At 51.1% G+C, this 17,581-nt stretch overlaps 1 protein-coding gene across 1 annotated transcript; it reads left to right on the top strand.

Moving 5' to 3' along the window:
• Positions 1–1,769: 1,769 nt before the first annotated feature.
• Positions 1,770–11,618, top strand: MCM3 (minichromosome maintenance complex component 3). The gene is made up of 17 exons (XM_030490411.1): positions 1,770–2,001; positions 2,214–2,326; positions 2,859–3,067; positions 3,347–3,477; positions 3,959–4,197; positions 4,586–4,694; positions 5,405–5,558; positions 6,090–6,221; positions 6,674–6,882; positions 7,404–7,578; positions 7,761–7,887; positions 8,206–8,356; positions 8,525–8,665; positions 8,875–8,978; positions 9,343–9,425; positions 9,779–9,854; positions 10,095–11,618. The coding sequence occupies exons 1-17, from the start codon at positions 1,927–1,929 to the stop codon at positions 10,291–10,293; spliced, it is 2,427 nt and encodes an 808-aa protein (XP_030346271.1). The 5' UTR covers positions 1,770–1,926; the 3' UTR covers positions 10,294–11,618.
• The last annotated feature ends 5,963 nt before the right edge of the window (positions 11,619–17,581 follow it).

Here is a 17,581-nt window from a genome sequence, read left to right as displayed (position 1 = left end):
GACAGGGCTTGGAGCAACCTGGTCTAGTGGAAGGTGTCCCTGCCCATGGTAGGGGGTTGGAACTGGATGAGCTTTAAGGTCTCTTCCAACCCAAACCATTCTGTGATTCTATGATTTATACCCTCACAGCTGGCAAGCCCACTTAAATCTTGCCATGACCCCAGTGAGTGTGGCATGGGCACGCCAAAGCCTTTCTCCATTTACTCCTCCTCTTTCTGCCCCCACTCATGCCAGCTGCAACAAAAATGAGAAATCTCAGAAAATCGGGGGAAGGTATGGATTTGAGAGGTGTCTGAAGGGCAATGGGTGCTGCTGAGAGTGCAGAGCCCATTCTGGCTGCAGGGAGTGTCTCTGGAGCCAGCAGAACAATCTGGGAGATTAAAAATATCCAAACAAACAAGTAAAAGCAACAAAACAAAACAAAAGGTTTGTCTAGCTTTTTATTTTTGCTATTTTTAAACAGGGTTTAGAGAAAGATTTTTAAGGCATACCAAAAATCCTTTTTAAGGGGGAGCGGCTGTTTCCCATGAACAGCATTGCTGTCTCTGCTTTCTTTTGATTTGGGCCTGCAACACCTCTCCGAAGACACATCCCAAAACCTCCTCTTCGTTGCAAACACCACAGGACCGCTGCTTTTGTATTCTCAGCCCCAAACTCCTGGACTCGCACTGGGTCACATAAAAGGGAAAAGCGACACCCAGCCTATATGCTTTGGGGTGAAAACACCCAGAAAGGGGCCCCCCAAATGCAGTACTGATCAATCATAGAATTCTATGGAAGAGAGCTCAGGGATCATCTGGTTCAACCTTTCTAAGCAAAGCATGACCTAGACTAGATGTCCCAGCACCCTGTCCAGCCAGACCTTAAAAGTATCCAACACTGGGGAGTCATGACTTCCCTGGGGAGATTATTCCAGTGGCTGGTTGTTCTCACTGAAAAATTTTCCTCTTGTGTCCAGTCAGAATGTCCCCAGGAGTAACTTGTGCCTGTCACTCCTCGTCTTTTCCATGGGACTCCTTGTAAAAAGGGAGTCTGTCACTCTGTAGCCACCCTTTAAATACTGGAACATGGGGATAAGGTCCCCCTGAGCCTTCTATTCTCCAGGCTGAACAAGCCCAGCTCTCTCAGCCTTTCCTCACACGGCTGCCCAGTGCTTGTGGCCCTTCTCTGGACCCTCTCCAGCCTGTCCACATCTTTTTTGCACAGAGGGGACCAAAGCTGCACACAGTATTCCAAGCGTTGCCCGACAAGCACCTAGGCAGAGTGGGAAAAAGGAGAATATAATAGGAAAATTAAAAGGGCGGTGTGTGTGTTTCGTTTTACTTTCGTTATTGTTTTTAACGAAATGGTATTTTCAGCCGATTGGTGACTCCTAAGGGCCGGAGCTGGGAACCCGACCGGCCCCTCGGGGCCCATAGCCCCGACCCCGACCCCGATCCCGATCCCGACTCCGACCCCGACCCCGACCCCGACCCCGACCCCGACCCCGATCCCGATCCCGATCCCGATCCCGATCCCGATCCCGACCCCGATCCCGATCCTAGCCCGCGCCAGCGCAGGGAAGCTCGGCTCCCCTCCGCCTACCTCCCCCTAACCCCGCCCCTCCGCACACTGATAGGCTGGAGCTCTTGCGCGTCACTCCCGCGAACTCTGTCGCTGCCCCATTGGCTGGCGCGGGGTTGCGACCGCCAATGAGAAACTCCGCGGGGCGGGAGGGAGGCGGAGCTCCCGATCCGTGGCGGGAAAGGCTCCTGTGTTTGGCGCCAAGCGGCAGCGCGGCGGCTGCCCCGGGGAGTCCGGTCACGTTAAAGGGATCGCGGGCACTGCCGGGGCCTCTCCGGCTTCTCCCGCCTCCTCTCTGTTTCCCCCTTCGCAGCGGCGGCGGGATCCCCGCGGCACCCCCGTCTTCCCGGAGCGGTCGGCAGCATGGCGGCGGGCGGGCTGGAGGATGCGGAGCTGCGGGAAGCGCAGCGCGACTATCTCGATTTCCTGGACGATGAGGTGAGCCCGGGAGCGGGGCTGCGCTGGGAGTCCCCCCCATTCCCCGGGGTTGAGGAGCATCTGGTCTCTATGCTCCTTCCTCCCCCCCACTTTGTTTCATGGGGCTAAAGGGAATGGAGCTGTGCAGGAATCGGCTCCTGGGGGGTGTCCCTGACAGGCGGTGATGCAAAGTGAGCTGTTTTTTGGGTGTTTTCCCCCCACCCCTCTTGCAGGAAGACCAAGGGATTTACACTAGCAAAGTCCGGGAAATGATCAGCGACAACCAGTACCGCCTCCTTGTCAGCATCAACGACCTGCGGCGGAAGAACGAGAAGAGGGCCAACCAGTAGGTGTGGGGCAGCGGGCTTCCCTTCAGCACCCTGCCCTAGGCAGAGTTTCAGAGATCCAGCTCTGGTTTTACAGGTCCTTTGTGGCAAGGAAGGGCCAAACCCTGTCCTGTGCACCAGGTCTCATGTGAAAGGTGGACCTGCTCTTTTCCCTCATCCCTTCCAAGCCTGCAAACCCATGACTCGGCAATAATCTTTTGCAGTAACTTGGGGTTGATTGTATGATATCAATCATCTCCTTTTTTAGGATGCTTGGGGATATTTTGGACCAGGCTTGCCAATCTGCTCGGAGATCTTTCAGATGTGGTTGGGTTTGTTCAGCTCCAGGCTGTTGGCGGCAGCAGACCTGACACAGCTATGATGGTCTGGCAGCAGATCTGACCCATGGGCTATGTGGGCTATGATGGGCTTTGTTTTTTTTCACCTCTTGCTCCTTGTAAACTTTTGGAGCACATGAAGGCATGGGATAAGTGTTGAGGAGGACAGCAGAAGGGGCTGATCAGTCTGCATCATCACCTCCCTCTGTTGCAGGCTTCTGAACAATGCCTTTGGGGAGCTGATCGCTTTCCAGCGTGCCCTAAAGGATTTTGTCGCCTCTGTTGATGCCACCTATGCCAAGCAGTATGAGGACTTCTACATCGGGCTGGAGGGCAGCTTTGGCTCCAAGCATGTGTCACCACGGACGCTGACGGCCTGTTTTCTTAGCTGCATTGTCTGCGTGGAGGGCATCGTGACAAAATGTGAGACCAGGGGAAGACCCAGGGGCTTTGGGATGGTGGGTCCTGGTGTTAGCTGTGGAGGGGCTGGAGACCACCAGGAGCTGTGGTATGTCCTGGCAACCTAAGTGAAGGGAACAGGGGGCTTGACAGGAGATCTTGAGTGTTGGGGTAGTGTCTGGGCTCAGCAAATGCTGGCTGTGGTTGGCAGTGGGTTGTGTCCCAAGCGCAGTTTAGTGTTGGGGACTGTCCGCTGACAGAGGGCTGGGACCTACCCCTAACTCCTCATTTTCCCAACCTCAGGCTCTCTGGTTCGTCCAAAGATCATCCGGAGTGTCCATTATTGCCCAGCTACCAAGAAGACTGTTGAGCGCCGATACACAGACATGACCTCTCTGGATGCTTTCCCATCCAGCTCCATCTACCCTACGAAGGTGAGGTGAAGTAGCCTTGTGGGAAGCATCGGCAGGTTCCTCTGGGGAGAAAGAATGTGGCAGCTCTGAGCCAGGGCTCAAATCCCTATGCATCCCTTCTTGCTCTGCCAACATAGCCCGTGGCGTAGAGTGAAAACACATCAAATGTGTGAAAGTCCAGAGAGCTACTAGGAACATGTGAAGAAAGTCTCTGTGGGACACAAGGCCACCAGACCCACTAGTTCAATGTTACTTATGATCATGGCTCTGCTGTAGTGTGGTTTCCTGGGGGGTTGTCAGCCAGATTTGTGGTTCTTGGGACCCAGGTCTGCATGGGCATGCATGTGCTGTCCTGGTGGGTGTATGCACCTTAGGTGGAGGATTTGCCATGTATTTGGGAATGGAGGAAAGTTGACCTGAGCTTTGTCTTCATTGTTGGATGTCCCAAGGCTGGATGTCCTGAAAACTGGCACTAGTCTTTTTATTGGGGTTCCTCCTCTAGGATGAAGAGAATAACCCCCTGGAGACAGAGTTTGGCCTCTCGGTCTACAAGGACCATCAGACCATCACCATCCAGGAGATGCCCGAGAAGGCACCAGCAGGTCAGCTGCCACGCTCAGTGGATGTCGTTCTGGATGATGACCTGGTGGACAAGGTGAAGCCTGGAGACCGCATCCAGGTGGTGGGGACGTACCGCTGCCTGCCAGGAAAGAAAGGGGGTTACACATCAGGGACTTTCAGGTGAGCCTTTGTCTGTCTTGGCTTCAGCCCTCCTACCCTTCCTAGTTGGATCACATCTCTGGAAGCTGAGATCTAGCACAGACAGATGGCCATCACAGATCTGGGCCAAACATTGGCTTAAATCACTTGGCAGTGCTTTGCTCCTTAGCATCCGTGTGTAGCTGTGAGCTCCAGCTGTACACAGGGGGGACTGGATGCTCTTAAAGATACTCCATTGATGGCCCGATGCAGTCAGATAGAAGGGGCTACAGCTCTTGAAGCTTTCCACCTTGCTCCAGGGCTTCCTAGAACAAATGATGACCCTGTGGAAGTTTCTGCTGTGTTGTTGCTGTGACCCATAGGCTCTGTGGGGTTTGCAGACTTGATCATGGCTGTGTCCCTTCTCCAGGACTATCCTCATTGCCTGCCACGTGAAGCAGATGAACAAAGATGTCCGGCCTCTCTACTCTGCTGCCGATGTGGCCAAGATCAAGAGATTCAGCAAGAGTCGCTCCAAGGTATTTAAGCCTTACATCGAGAAGGCAGGCTTGTACTGGAGCATGAGGTTTCAGCTAGGAGCAGCTTTAAGGCTTGGCATGTAGCTAAGGAGGTGTCTTACTGGGTTGCAAGAAACTCTTCAACCCTGTTAGCAGTGTTGCTGGATTTACTACTCACTTTCTTTGTATTTTCTGCTAAGGCTTTGATCACGTCCTGAGGTTGTTTTGTTGTTGCTTCTGTGCTGCTAGCAGAGTATCCTTGCTGCCCGCTGGCAGCACTGCTGTGCATAGCTGTCGAGACAGAGATCTGCCGGTGTTGTGTGTGTCCTGACCCTGTCAGCTTGTTGCCAAGGAATTTCCTCTGTAGGAGAAACACCTCCCTCTTTCCTCGTCAAACCCCAGAATGAGATATGGAGGTCTGCCCCAGCCTGGCCTTATGCTCAGACCTTTGCTTTGTAGCATGGAAAGGAGATAGCCTTGCTTTCACAGAGGTTGCTGCTTCCAGTGCTTGCCTTGAGTGACTGTGACAGTCACGATGGTCTAGAACTTCAGAGCCCCATTGAAAGAAAACTCTGGCCAGTGATCTTCTTTCTAAATAACTTTAATCCATGTGGTTCTGAGATAGGAATAAGCACTATTTTTGTGCTGAAAAGCACTTATGGAATATTGCTCCTTGTTCTTACTTGCTACAGTCCATCTGATAGGCCGTGCTTTGCCTCTTTTGCCTTTAGGATATCTTTGACCAGCTGGCGAGATCCCTGGCTCCCAGCATCCATGGGCATGAGTACATCAAGAAGGCCCTTCTCTGCATGCTGCTCGGAGGGGTGGAGAAGGTCCTGGAGAACGGGAGCCGCATCCGAGGAGACATCAACATCTTGCTGATAGGTCTGGAAAGGCTAGGCAGAGGCACCCTCAGATGGTGGTGTTGGGGGGTGAGATGAAAGAGGATCTTTCTGGACTTGGTTTCATAGAGTAATTGAGGTTAAATGGAACCTCCGGAGGCCTCATGTGCACAGGGCAGAGCTGGTGCCACTGGTAGGTCAGATTGCTTTGGGACTTGTCCAGTTGGTTTTGAACATCTCCAGGGATGGGGTCCCCTGTCCTCTGTGGGCCACTATCCCGGTGTTTGACCACCCTCAAGGAGATTTGTTTTTCCTCTACCATCCAATTGGGATTTCCTGTGTTCCAAATTGTCCCCACTGCCTCTGGTCCTATCACCATGCACCTTTGAACTCTAGCTCCATCTTCTCTGTATCCTCCCATTGGGTCATTGAGAAGGCAAGAAGATCATCTGATCACCTTATTTTCTGAAGACTGAACAAACTGACTTCTGCCCGCTTCCCTTCCCTCCGGCCCCAAGCTGGACACAGTATGCAGACAGTATGCAGTTATTAAACGTGAACTTCTCCGTTTCAGGAGATCCTTCTGTTGCCAAGTCTCAGCTGCTGCGGTACGTGCTCTGCACTGCGCCCCGTGCCATCCCCACCACTGGCAGAGGCTCCTCTGGCGTTGGCCTGACTGCTGCTGTCACCACAGACCAAGAAACTGGTGAGGAATGGGCCCGTTCCTGGTGGGAGCTGTCAGAGGGGTGCTTGTTAACACCTGGGAAGGACTCTCAGATCCTGGCTGCTGTTTTGTAGCAATGCTGGCAGGACTTGCTCCATCCAGATGCGTTATGGCAATGATCATGGTGTTTGGGGGTATTTTCTCCACCTCTGTTAAGTGGTGGTGTTCTCTACTCCTCTTCTACTTGGTGCACCCCATGTGAGGGCTAGCAGCAGCCTGGATCTTCTTGTGTTCCTTATGGGCTTACTCCTCATCCTATGCGTTCTCCTTCTGCTGTGAAGTTGGATAGGAGATGGGCAGCCCTGAAGGGTGCTGCTGCTCTTTGAGGCTTAGCCCAATCACAGGGTTAGAGCTGTGGTGGAGGGGGATGGCAGGGCAGGAGATGTGCAGGGCTGCTGAGTGGTGGTTGACGCTCTCTTTCTCCTCCATCCCAGGTGAACGGCGCCTGGAAGCAGGGGCCATGGTCCTGGCTGACCGGGGTGTGGTTTGCATTGATGAGTTCGACAAGATGTCCGATATTGACCGCACGGCCATCCATGAGGTGATGGAGCAGGGCCGCGTCACCATCGCCAAGGCCGGCATCCATGCCCGCCTCAACTCCCGCTGCAGTGTCCTGGCGGCAGCCAACCCTGTCTATGGCCGGGTGAGTGCTGGTGTTTGCTGGTCCCCTTCACGGGGAAAGATGCTGGGATCCATCTTGGTGGAGGAGACAGCTGGTAAAACCTAGAAGTTTCACCCAAAACCAGTGACTTGGTTCTTGATGGGACTGGGATCCATGGGGGCAGTGAAGATGGGGTTGGTTTGGTCTCTTGCTGCTCATGGCCTTCCTGGAGGAGGGCTTATGAGATTTGTCGCCCTGGCTCAGTTCTGCCTGGGTGTCTCAGGGTAGCCAAGTGAATCCTCATCCTGGTGATGAGCCCTAGTCTTGAGGTCTGATCTGGGATCACAAGAAATACATGTTTTCCTTTCAATTAAGAGCTATGCCCACCTTTGAGGATGGGGAAAAGAGGTCTTACTGCTGCAGCAGGCTGGGTTTAGGGTGATGTCCAACTGTCTGGACACCCATCATTTAAGGCCTGGCCTGAGGAGCATCTCCTAGCCTTGCTGGCAGCAAAGACTGACCCATGAAGGTCTTCTGTAACACCTTATACTGTCCTATTACAGTATGACCAGTACAAGACACCTATGGAGAACATCGGCCTGCAGGACTCCTTGCTCTCCCGCTTTGACCTGCTCTTTATTGTGCTGGACCAGATGGACTCCGAGCAGGACAGGGAGATCTCCGACCATGTCCTGCGGATGCACCGCTACCGCAAACCCAATGAGCAGGATGGGGATGGTGAGTTGCTTGTAACTACAATCTCCTTACTGCTCAGTCCTGTCCTTCCTTGCTGGGTTGTCACCTCTTGGTGACAGCTTTGAAGGTTCAACATCCCTTGTTTTATTGAGGACTGCTTTTGATGGCTCTTGGGAGTTGCTTCAGAGCTAAAAGCCCATTCTCTATGACTCTCACTTCTCCAGCCATGCCCCTGGGCAGCGCCGTGGAGGTCCTGGCTACAGAGGACCCTGACTTTGCACAGGAGGAGGAACAGGAGCTCCAAGTGTATGAGAAACATGATGACCTCCTGCACGGACCCAACCGCCGCAAGTGAGTCCTTCATGCCACATCCCCTAAAGGGTTTTGGTGGTTTCCAGCAATGTGAATTGATGCGTTTGGCTTGGGTATCCAGGTAGTGGCTTGTAGCTGGTGCCAGAGATGCTCCAGATGGTTCATGGGGAGGTACAGGGGCAGGATACCAAGGGAGCCCTGTTCTGGGCTTGATCTTGTTCTAGGCAGGTGGGGAACATCTCCTGGAGCTATTTCCCCACATACCTAGATACCTGTGAAGGGTAAACAATGGGAAGCCCAAACACCCTTTGCTTATCCTCACTGTGGAGGACACGGGTGTGCATACACTCCCTGCAGGGAGAAGATTGTCAGCATGGAGTTCATGAGGAAGTACATCCATGTAGCAAAGATGATTAAGCCCGTCTTGACCGAGGAGTCAGCGAGCTATATAGCAGAGGAGTACTCCCGCCTGCGCAGCCAGGACCAGATGAACTCTGACATCGCCATGGTGAGCCCCAGGAGCAGCTCCCTCTTAGGCCAGGAGGAGGGAAACCAAGGCACAGGCTCCCCTCTCTCCTGACAGATGTTTTCCATCCCAGACATGACATGTCTCGGTAAGGTGGGATGCTAAGGTGGGGTCAGCCCTGCAGAGACATCTCTCTCTGTCTCTCCCCAGACCTCCCCTGTCACGGCTCGTACCCTGGAGACCCTTATCCGCCTCTCCACGGCCCATGCCAAGGCCAGGATGAACAAGACTGTTGATCTGCAGGATGCTGAGGCAGCTTTGGAGCTGGTGCAGTTTGCCTACTTCAAAAAGGTGGGGGGAAGGTATCCCTTGGCTCCCAGGGGTTCCTAAAATTGTCATTGTAAAGGCTGGGTTTGGTGCAGGCTAGGCACACTGGGCTGCTGGTGAGGTCCTTTCTTGATGACAGTCCAGGAGGAGGCCTGGGTAACCCTTTGGGTTGGTCCTCTACAAGCAGCTTGAGTGCAAAAGAGGGCTGAGTCCATCCTGTCTGTTCCACACAGGTGCTGGAGAAGGAGAAGAAGCGCAAAAAGCAGGCAGAGGACGACTCGGAGACCGAAAAGGAGGATGAGGAGTCACAGCCCAAGGAGGAGCGCAGGCTGAGGAGGTAGGAGGCAGAGCAAGAGGAGGGATGTCATGCAAGGGACACCAAGGTCTTCTGAGGATGCACCAGGCAGTGCTGGCCCTGGGGAAATACTCCACTGTCTAGTGGATCACCCCCAGTTTGTAATAGAGGGACATCCTTATTGATAAGGAACTGGCTGGATGGCCACGTCTGAAGAGTTGCAGTCAATGACTCATGTCCAAATGGACATCAGAAATGAGTGGTGTCCCGCAGGGGTCTGTGCTTGGACCAATGCTATTTAATACCTGTGGAAACCGCATGAAGTTCAACAAGGCCAAGAGCTTGCACCTGGGTTGGGGTAATCCCCAGTACCAGTGCAGGGGAGACATCTTCTTCCCCTACCCAGGAGAAAGAAGACACGCACCGGAGGCGAGGGGGACTCCTATGACCCGTACGATTTCAGTGATGCCGAGGAGGAGATGCCAGAGGGTAAGTCCTCAGGGTTTTGGTGGCACCTGGCTCTTGAGGATGCTGCTGCTTTGTATCCTGGTGGGTCTGCACATCCTGGGGAGCAGCGATGCCTTGGGGTCATTCATGGCCCATGGTGCAGCACCATCCAGCCCCGCAGATCAAGACGAGTTTTTGTTTTAAACCATCCATGCCATGTGGGACAGGAGAGTTGGTATTGCTGGTTAGTTTGATGTCCACTTCCAAACTGCTGCAGAAGTAACAACGTTGGGAGGGAGTTCAGCATTGCCCACCCCATCCCAAGATGAAGTGCTTTTGCTCTTTGAGTGCTTGTGCTGCAGGCAGGTAGAAGGTAACTCTTCCTTCTGCTCCAGTTCAGGCACACACTCCAAAGGCACCCGAAGCCTCAGCTGCTGGTGAAGCGAAGAAGCCAGAGCTGGCTGAGCCAAGGTGAGTGGGGGCTGGAGGAGGTGTCTGTTCCCGCGCGTTCCACCCTACCTGGTGGGTCCAAGCTGTTGTCCAGTGTTGGAGATGCATCTGTGGTGGGTGCTCCTGGCTCCATTTTTGGCTTTCCTGATGGGTGCTGCTTCTGGAATGGGGAAGGGCTGAGGCATCCTGGCTGGGAATGAAGGGGAAGGACTTGTGTGAGTGAGTCTCCAAGGGTTATTACTTCTGACCGTCCCTGACCAGGTTGAAGGCGTTCAAGGCTCGTCTCCTGGAGGTTTTCAAGGCTTCCCATGCCCAGTCCGTGGGTCTGAAGAACATGATGGAGTCCATTAACCGCGACAACGCTGAGCCCTTCTCACTGGCTGAGGTGGAAGTGGCGTTGGCCCACATGCAAGATGACAACCAGATCATGGTGTCTGATGACATTATCTTCTTAATCTGAGCATCTGGGTGGAAAAGCCCAAATTTTTATGGACTGTCAGCCTGGAGACTCTGTGTTTGCCTTTAACTCTCTCCTGAATGCTTCATCTGGCTGAGCTGAACTTTGGGGAGCTCAAGTCTGTGCACTTTACAGTCCTCCGTCATTGCTGGCACCGAAAGAAGCCAGGAGCTCTGGAAGCTCTCTTAACTGTTGCTGTATTCAAACTGGCGTATTTGGGAAGAGGTTTGTTTCTGCAAGGAGCTGAAAGGAAAAACTTAGGTGCAAAGTATCAGTGTTCTTAATGTATTGGTTTAGCTTTGGTGGTAATAGTTCCAGCCTTTGAATAAAAAAAATATGGATTTAGGAATCCAACATTCAATAGCAGTGGTGGTAAGAAGCAATATGTGAGCTCCACTATTAATAGCGAAGCTTTTATCCCCCCCCCCTTTTTTTTTTCCCTTTTTCCCCCAGTTGTATAGCCCAGACCTGCTTGTCTGAAGCAGATGCCTAATACCTGTCCCGTTGGCTGTGACCAGCCTCTTCCCCCACTCTTTCCTATCCATCTTGCGGAGGGTGATTTCTGGCATTGGAGAGGGCAAATGTAGTCTGAGCTGCTCCATCAGGTCAGTTTGACTCATCCCATGGCTCAGCTTGATTTCTAGGTTTCACAGCCCTGCTGTGACTTTTGGCTCCAAGTGGGTGGGAAGGACCTGGAATGCTCAGAGCTGCCCATGGGCCATGTCCCTGGTACAGGTGGGTTTGGCCTCCAGCCTTCAGTCTGGGGTTGTGCCCTTATGATAAACGTTACAAATGGAAACTTTATGTAGTAAAGAAAGGCCAAAGCTATGGGGACTTGGGTCCTGCAACCCCTATATGTCCTTATGGCTGAGCCGATGCCAATCTTCATCCTGTGGAAGGTAACCACAAGCTACTGAGACGGTAAAAGCCTTCGCTTGCCCTTGGGGGATTTGCTGAACTGTCTTGCTCTCTGGGAACACAAAGGTGACCACTGCTTGGAGAAAGGCTGTTGCTAGAAACCAACAGGTTCCCATGGCTGGGGGTGGTTTTTAAGAAAAGCTGAGCACAGTGTCAGATGAATTTTGGCTGTTTGTGCTGCCAGAGCTGCTGAAGATCTGAGGTTTATTTTTAATTGCCTTTTTATTTGGTTCCTTTTTTTTTCCTATCCTGGCGAGTTTGAGGATAAACTTGGGAGGAGACCCTGAACTGCTCAGGCTGTTTGCTGTTGTCCCTGCCCCTCTCTGGGCATCTGCACAGTTCATGTGCTCTTGTTTCTGGATGCCATAAATAACTGATTTGAATAATAAAAGTGTCTAGTGTTTATCCTATGACTTGCTGCTTACTTTGAGTTAAACTGTTCCCACTTCTAGGGATGCAACTGTAGTCTTCTGGGGACTTGGGCTGCTATGGAAAGCCTTCAGGCAGCTGCCTGCCCCTTTGGGCTCAGGGACTGTGTTGGGCACATCCACCACGGTGCCTTTGACTTGGTGGACCAGGCACTTGCAGAAATGCCCTTGGGGTGGGTGGATAATGAACATGGGCAGCTCCTGCCTCTCCCACCACAGCTATGTGTCCTGGTGGCTAGGAAGACTTGGTAGCATCTTATTGCATGGGGAAAACCTTAATGTTTCTTCTCAAACAGACCAGCTGAATTACAAAAGCCTGATTTCTGAGCTCCCCTCATCCAACAGAGCTGTGACATCACATTTTTCAGGCTTGGATGGGATTTTACATGTTTACAGTCTTCTAAAGAGCACATTGAACTAATAAAGTGACCTCAGACCTACAGCCAATGCCTGGCTCATAAAACTGCCAAGACTGGTGAAGGTGAATTAAGCACACAGAAGGTCAGAGTAGTTCTGTGTCAGTGGTTTTATTATGCAGCTCCAGTCCTGAGCTTTGTGGGACTGGGCAGGAAGCTGAGCCAGCATGCTCTGCTCCTGCATGGCCACCACCATGGGGGCTCCATGCTGCAGAGCCCCTGTGCCTTGGGACTCTGGGGCATGAGCAATGCCCTGGGCAGGATCAATGTGCCAAACATACCCAGGTGCCTTTTCCAAGGTGGAGGTGGTGTTTTCTTATCAACTCATCCATGGGCAAAGGAACCAACCTTTTTCTTCTGGAAAGGTGCCTGGGGGCTTATCAAAAGTTCCCTGGTACTTTCTGCAGCTCTGGCATTGCCTTGTTATAGGAGTGAGCAATGTAATCTCCTTCCTCTCTCCGCACTCCTCTCTGTCTTTCGGATGCTGTTCCTCTCGCAGGTCACAGCAGGGAGCAGTGAAGGCATTTGGTGAGCGTGTCTTTTTGGAGCCATCTCCTCTCTTTACCCTGTCCTTAGAGCTGGGACACTGCTAATGTTGTATTTCCCATGACAAGACACCAGGAGGAGCTCTAGGGCAGGTAAATCTGGTTTATTTTACTATCGTATAGCGCAGGATGGTAGCTCGCTACCTTCCCTCTGTGGTGGTGGCCACTTCAGTATATAGAATCACAGGATGGTTTGGGTTGGAAGGCATCTTAAAGCTCATCTAGTTCCAACTCCCAGTCACGTGCAGGGATACCTTCCACTAGAGCAGGTTGTCCTGATTCCTTAGATAAATCCTGCAAAATAGATGAGAGCACAAAGGAGGGACTTTTTACAAGAGCCCCTAGGGACAGGACAAGGGGGAATGGCTTTAAACTGACAGAGGGGAGACTTAGATGAGATATGAGGAAGAAGTTCTTCCCTGTGAGGGTTGGGAGGCCCTGGCACAGGTTGCCCAGAGAAGCTGTGGCTGCCCCATCCCTGGCAGTGTTCAAGGCCAGGTTGGACGGGGCTTGGAGCAACTCGGTCTAGTGGAAGGTGTCCCTGCCTGTGGGAGGGGGCTTGGAACCATTCTATGATTCTATGATAAACTTCACCTTCCACTAGGAAATGATGAGTGTGCAACCTCTCTTGAGCGACATCATGCTCCTTTTGGGATTAAAAATCACAGGGAATAAAAATAATGATTTGGGGAACCTAATATGGGCAAGCTAAGTGTTTGTTCTTATGCATTCCCTGTTGCCTCCTTTTAAGTCATGTGTCCCCTGCTGCATGGAAGTGAGAACTGGAGCCCCAGTTCTGGCCCCAACCCTTGTTTGGGTTGGGTGACCCAATGCAGAGAGCCTGCCCTTGTGCATCACCCATTGCCCAGCTCATTTGTTGTGCCACCAGGACTTGGCCATGCACAGAGGTGTGAATACGTTTCCTTGGTGCTCTATTTAACACGCTGCACCTTAGTATTATATTTCTCAAGCCCTCTATTCCCTCTGCTCTCTACAGGTTTATTGATGCTAGAAATGAAATGTCCTATTTATCTGCCTGCTGTGGGATGGGTGAGCAACCAGGCTGCAGGGGCTAAGGGTGAAATCCCCATGCCAGCACCATCAGCATCACCTAATCCCTGCTTCCCACTCAACCTGCAGCTCTGGCCAAAGAGTGAAGCTGAGCCAGGGTGGCAGACAACAGTGAGGTTTTGCCCATTTTAGCCATGTTTCCCCTCAAAATTTAGTGTTTCCAGTTCACATCTCTTGGCTGTGATCTGCAGCTTGGTCTTGAGTCTTGACATGATGAAGTGCCATCAGCAAATTTTGCCAGGGATAAGCACGGATGTGCACAGTCAGCTCCCTAAATCAGAAGGTAGGTGATTTTACAGTGTCATACATCATGAAGGGATATAGCTAGGATGGCCAGGGGTAAGCTGCTGGAGGTTTGAGTCCTGGCCTGTGCTTTAGCTGACCTGATAGCTCAGCTGTGAAATGTTTATTTGGCCCCAGCATCTGGAGATCTCAGAGGTTGCAATTTCACCCCCATTATCTTCTTTGCTGCTGCAGGCTACGGAAGGTCCTCTGCTGTTCTTCAGTAGGGCTGACTGAGACGCCTGCCTCCAAAATGCTGCCTATTCTCATAGCAGCTTGCTGCGATGCAGACACCAATGGACTCCATCCATGGGATGGGGTGATGGTGGGGCAGAGGGTGCTAGAGAAGCATTACTTCCAGATATATCCTGTTAATTTATTAGGATTCCAGCCATACCTAGTCTCCCTAGTCCTTCCTGCATGGCAGGGCACCTGCTTCCAGAGCAGAAAATGATCATGTCATTGAAACACGAGTACCAGCTATGAATATTTATTTGCACAGATGCAGCTGAGAAACAGCGCTTGCTTTGCCCAGTAGCAGAGTCAGTGAAATGCAGGTCACAGCTCTGTGCCTCATGTTAGCACATCTAGGTTCAAGGGCATTTGAGTACTTTTGGTTTCTGTCTGCTCAGGAGTTGTAGTTCTGTATTTCCTTGGAGGTGGTGCAGGTGACCTCTTTTAAATCAGTTTTTTGGCGAACTTCAACACAAGTTAAGTCATAGGAAATTTCAGGTCGAAGAGGGAATCCTCACTGAAGTTATAAACCGCTGAAGGTGTGAGTGGAAAGTGGTGGTCAGGGCTAATAACCCACTATTTTGCGTGGTAACGTCATTGCTTGATCGCACGTAACAGTTTCCGCTTAACACTGTACCTGCAAAATCCAACCCATTTTCATGGCAATGCCCTTTTCCTTTCACCATGATTGCTCAGGGGAAAAAAGGAGGGTCCGTTTCTGGGGTGCAGAAGTGAGTTTCTGGTAATTCTAACCTCTTGTCGTCTTCCACACTCTGTGTCTTAGTAGATGCATTTGTCAGAATAGAAACGTGTCACAAAATTGATGTTACCTCAGGTGAACTTAGAAACCTGAAGCATGAAAAATTTATGTGACATGAGTTGCTGGTCTCTGAACCGTCATTTGAATCAGGCCACAACATCATGACAACATCCTGCAGTGATATACAGCATCAGCAGTGACATACCTGCAGAAATCAGTGGAGATTTCTGCAGATATTATTCGAGAGATACGCCATGAATTTGTAAGAGGCTCCTGAATTTCTGGAGGACTGAAGATGAATGTGTGTGAAGAGTCCTACTTTTCAGTCCTCCTTTTCTAGCTTGGCTACATGGCTTTGGGAGAGGATTCTCATGGGGCTTTTCTCCCCAGAGAAGCTGATCAAGCTGGCTACATGGTATTTTTCTCCAATAAAAATAGCTTTTACTTTCAAAGAGGGATGTGGGTGCTTTTGGGGAAACAGCATGTGCTTCTCCTTCTCCTTTTTGTTTTCATGCCTGCCTCCTGTAGTTGTAAAGTGAGAATTATTAGCATGTGCAATTAAAAGCTATTATTTTCCATGAACACAAAGGAGTAGAGGAGCAGTACCAGGTGGAGGAACCCAAATAACACAGTGCCAACGGAGCCCCTAACCCAGCTCTTTCAGGGCTGTCCAAGGAAGATTGTCAACCCAAGACAAGACAAGCCAATGGGGGAAGCTTCCCCTACATCACCTTACTGGCTACAGGGCTATGGGACTTGCTGTGGTGTGCTGGGAAGAGCATTTTGGGATTGCAGAAGACTTACTATGGGATGTTTAAGGGAAGGGGCAAAGTTAGCGAAAGGAAAGGATCAGCGCGGATCAGTGAGGAGCAAATAAGAAAATGAGAGCAGGGATGATAGGGGCTGATCACACGTAAGTGGTGTAGTGGTCAGTATGCTCGTCTGGCTGAGTTCTGTGCCTGATCACCCCAATGTGTACTGTCTTCTTATTAAATTCTTTTCTTCCCTTTTTTTAAGTGTAATTTCACTCTCTATCCTAAATGCAAGTGCTGCAAGGCCCAAGGGCCAGCAGCTGGGGATCCAGTATGTGCGTATTGTTTGCTTATGTATGTCAACATGGAAAGATATCAAGCTGGCCTAGCTCCAGGTATTGGAGCAGCCGTAAGCCTGGGCAGGATGCTGGAGAGATCAGAGGATCTGCAAGTTCATTACTGGAGATACCGGGAGGTCTAGTCCAGCTACTGGAGAGACTCTGGGATCTGGGGGTTGGCTGCTGGTAAGGTCATAAGTCTGGGCAGCTGGGGAGACCCACTCGTGTATGTGTCTGTGCATGGAGCAGTGGGGAGACTGGAGGATCCAAGGGCAGCTACTGGAGACATGGTCTAAGGCCAATAGCTGGAGAAATCCATCTTGTATGTGTGTGTATATATATGTACATATGTGTATATGTATATATGTATGTATGTATATGTACCTATTTTCCACTAGCAGGCTTTCATCCTGATCTGCCAGGGAGGAGAACAAGATAAGGCCATTGGTCCTGTTTGTGTTTGCTTAAGTGATGGCCCATGTTGAGCCATGTGGCCAACACCTACATACATTTGTATGTTATACATGTTTTGCATACGTGTGTATGTGCCTATTGACAGTGCGATTTTCATGGGATCATCAAAAGTCACTCCCAGTTGCTTGCCTGGATATTGACTCTATGTGATTTTGCTCCAATGCTACCACAGGGGTCCTATGCTCTCAGCTGCCCCCTCACCTTAGCCCACACCATAATGCATTGCTGTGCCATCATCATCTTCTACAACCACTGTGAGAATGAGAAGAAAACTGTTTAAAAATACTTTATATTTTCTCCATCCCCTTGGCATTCAGAGGAGACCTAAGCAAAATGCAGCGCAGTATGACCACAAGAGATGGTCTACAATGTCTGTTCAAGAAGTCCATCCAGGAGAAATGCTACTCCAAGGTCCATCCAGTAGAAGAGTCCAGAGAAGGGGCAGGAAACCTAGTGCCCTTAGGTCCCCCCAGGAGAAATTCCTCTGGGCATCTATTCTCCCCCTGCCCAGTCACGGGAGGACACACGAATGCCCGAGATGAGGTGGGTGTGGATTGTGCAATTGAAGCAAAGGAAGGTTAAACCGTGAAGTTCCGTGTCCTGTCCTCATTTTGAAACCCTTGTTTGCAGCTTGCTCATCTCTGCTGTTTGGTTTGTGTGGTGCACATAGAAGTGCATCCACCACACTGTGGTGAAAGAACATTAATATTTGAAAGAGGGGGTGGGAAGGGAAAAAAAAAAAGTTTGCCTGAACATCCTTCCCCCCTCCTTTTTTTCCATTATCTCTTTTCCTGCCTGTGTATACTGTATTGGCTGATTTGGGATTCTGATGACATAGTATCTGCCCTTCCTTTCTGGAGCTAGACGGAAGGAAGTGGGGTAGAAAATGAAATATCAGCTCCTAAGCTCGGGTCAGGTAAGCCAGCAATATGCTGCAATGGAAAGGATGGTTCACTATAAAAAGGAGAGTACAGTTGGCTTTGAGACACACGAGGGTGGAAGAGGTCTCGGAGAAGGAGAACTCCTGTGCTCTGCCACCACGTGCATATATCTAAAGCTGCAGAGACGGTGCC

Source organism: Strigops habroptila, chromosome 6 (assembly GCF_004027225.2).
Source record: "Strigops habroptila isolate Jane chromosome 6, bStrHab1.2.pri, whole genome shotgun sequence".
Taxonomy (NCBI): Eukaryota; Metazoa; Chordata; class Aves; order Psittaciformes; family Psittacidae; genus Strigops; species Strigops habroptila.
The sequence above is the reverse complement of the archived record's forward strand: the minus strand, read 5'-3'. Positions and strand labels throughout refer to the sequence as shown.

Excerpts from the sequence above, each read along its gene's own strand:
- MCM3 (XM_030490411.1), top strand. The coding sequence starts at position 1,927 with ATGGCGGCGGGCGGGCTGGAGGATGCGGAGCTGCGGGAAGCGCAGCGC. Across the intron at positions 2,327-2,858 it reads AACGAGAAGAGGGCCAACCA|GCTTCTGAACAATGCCTTTG; the intron begins GTAGGTGTGGGG and ends CCTCTGTTGCAG. Across the intron at positions 7,579-7,760 it reads CAATGAGCAGGATGGGGATG|CCATGCCCCTGGGCAGCGCC; the intron begins GTGAGTTGCTTG and ends TCACTTCTCCAG.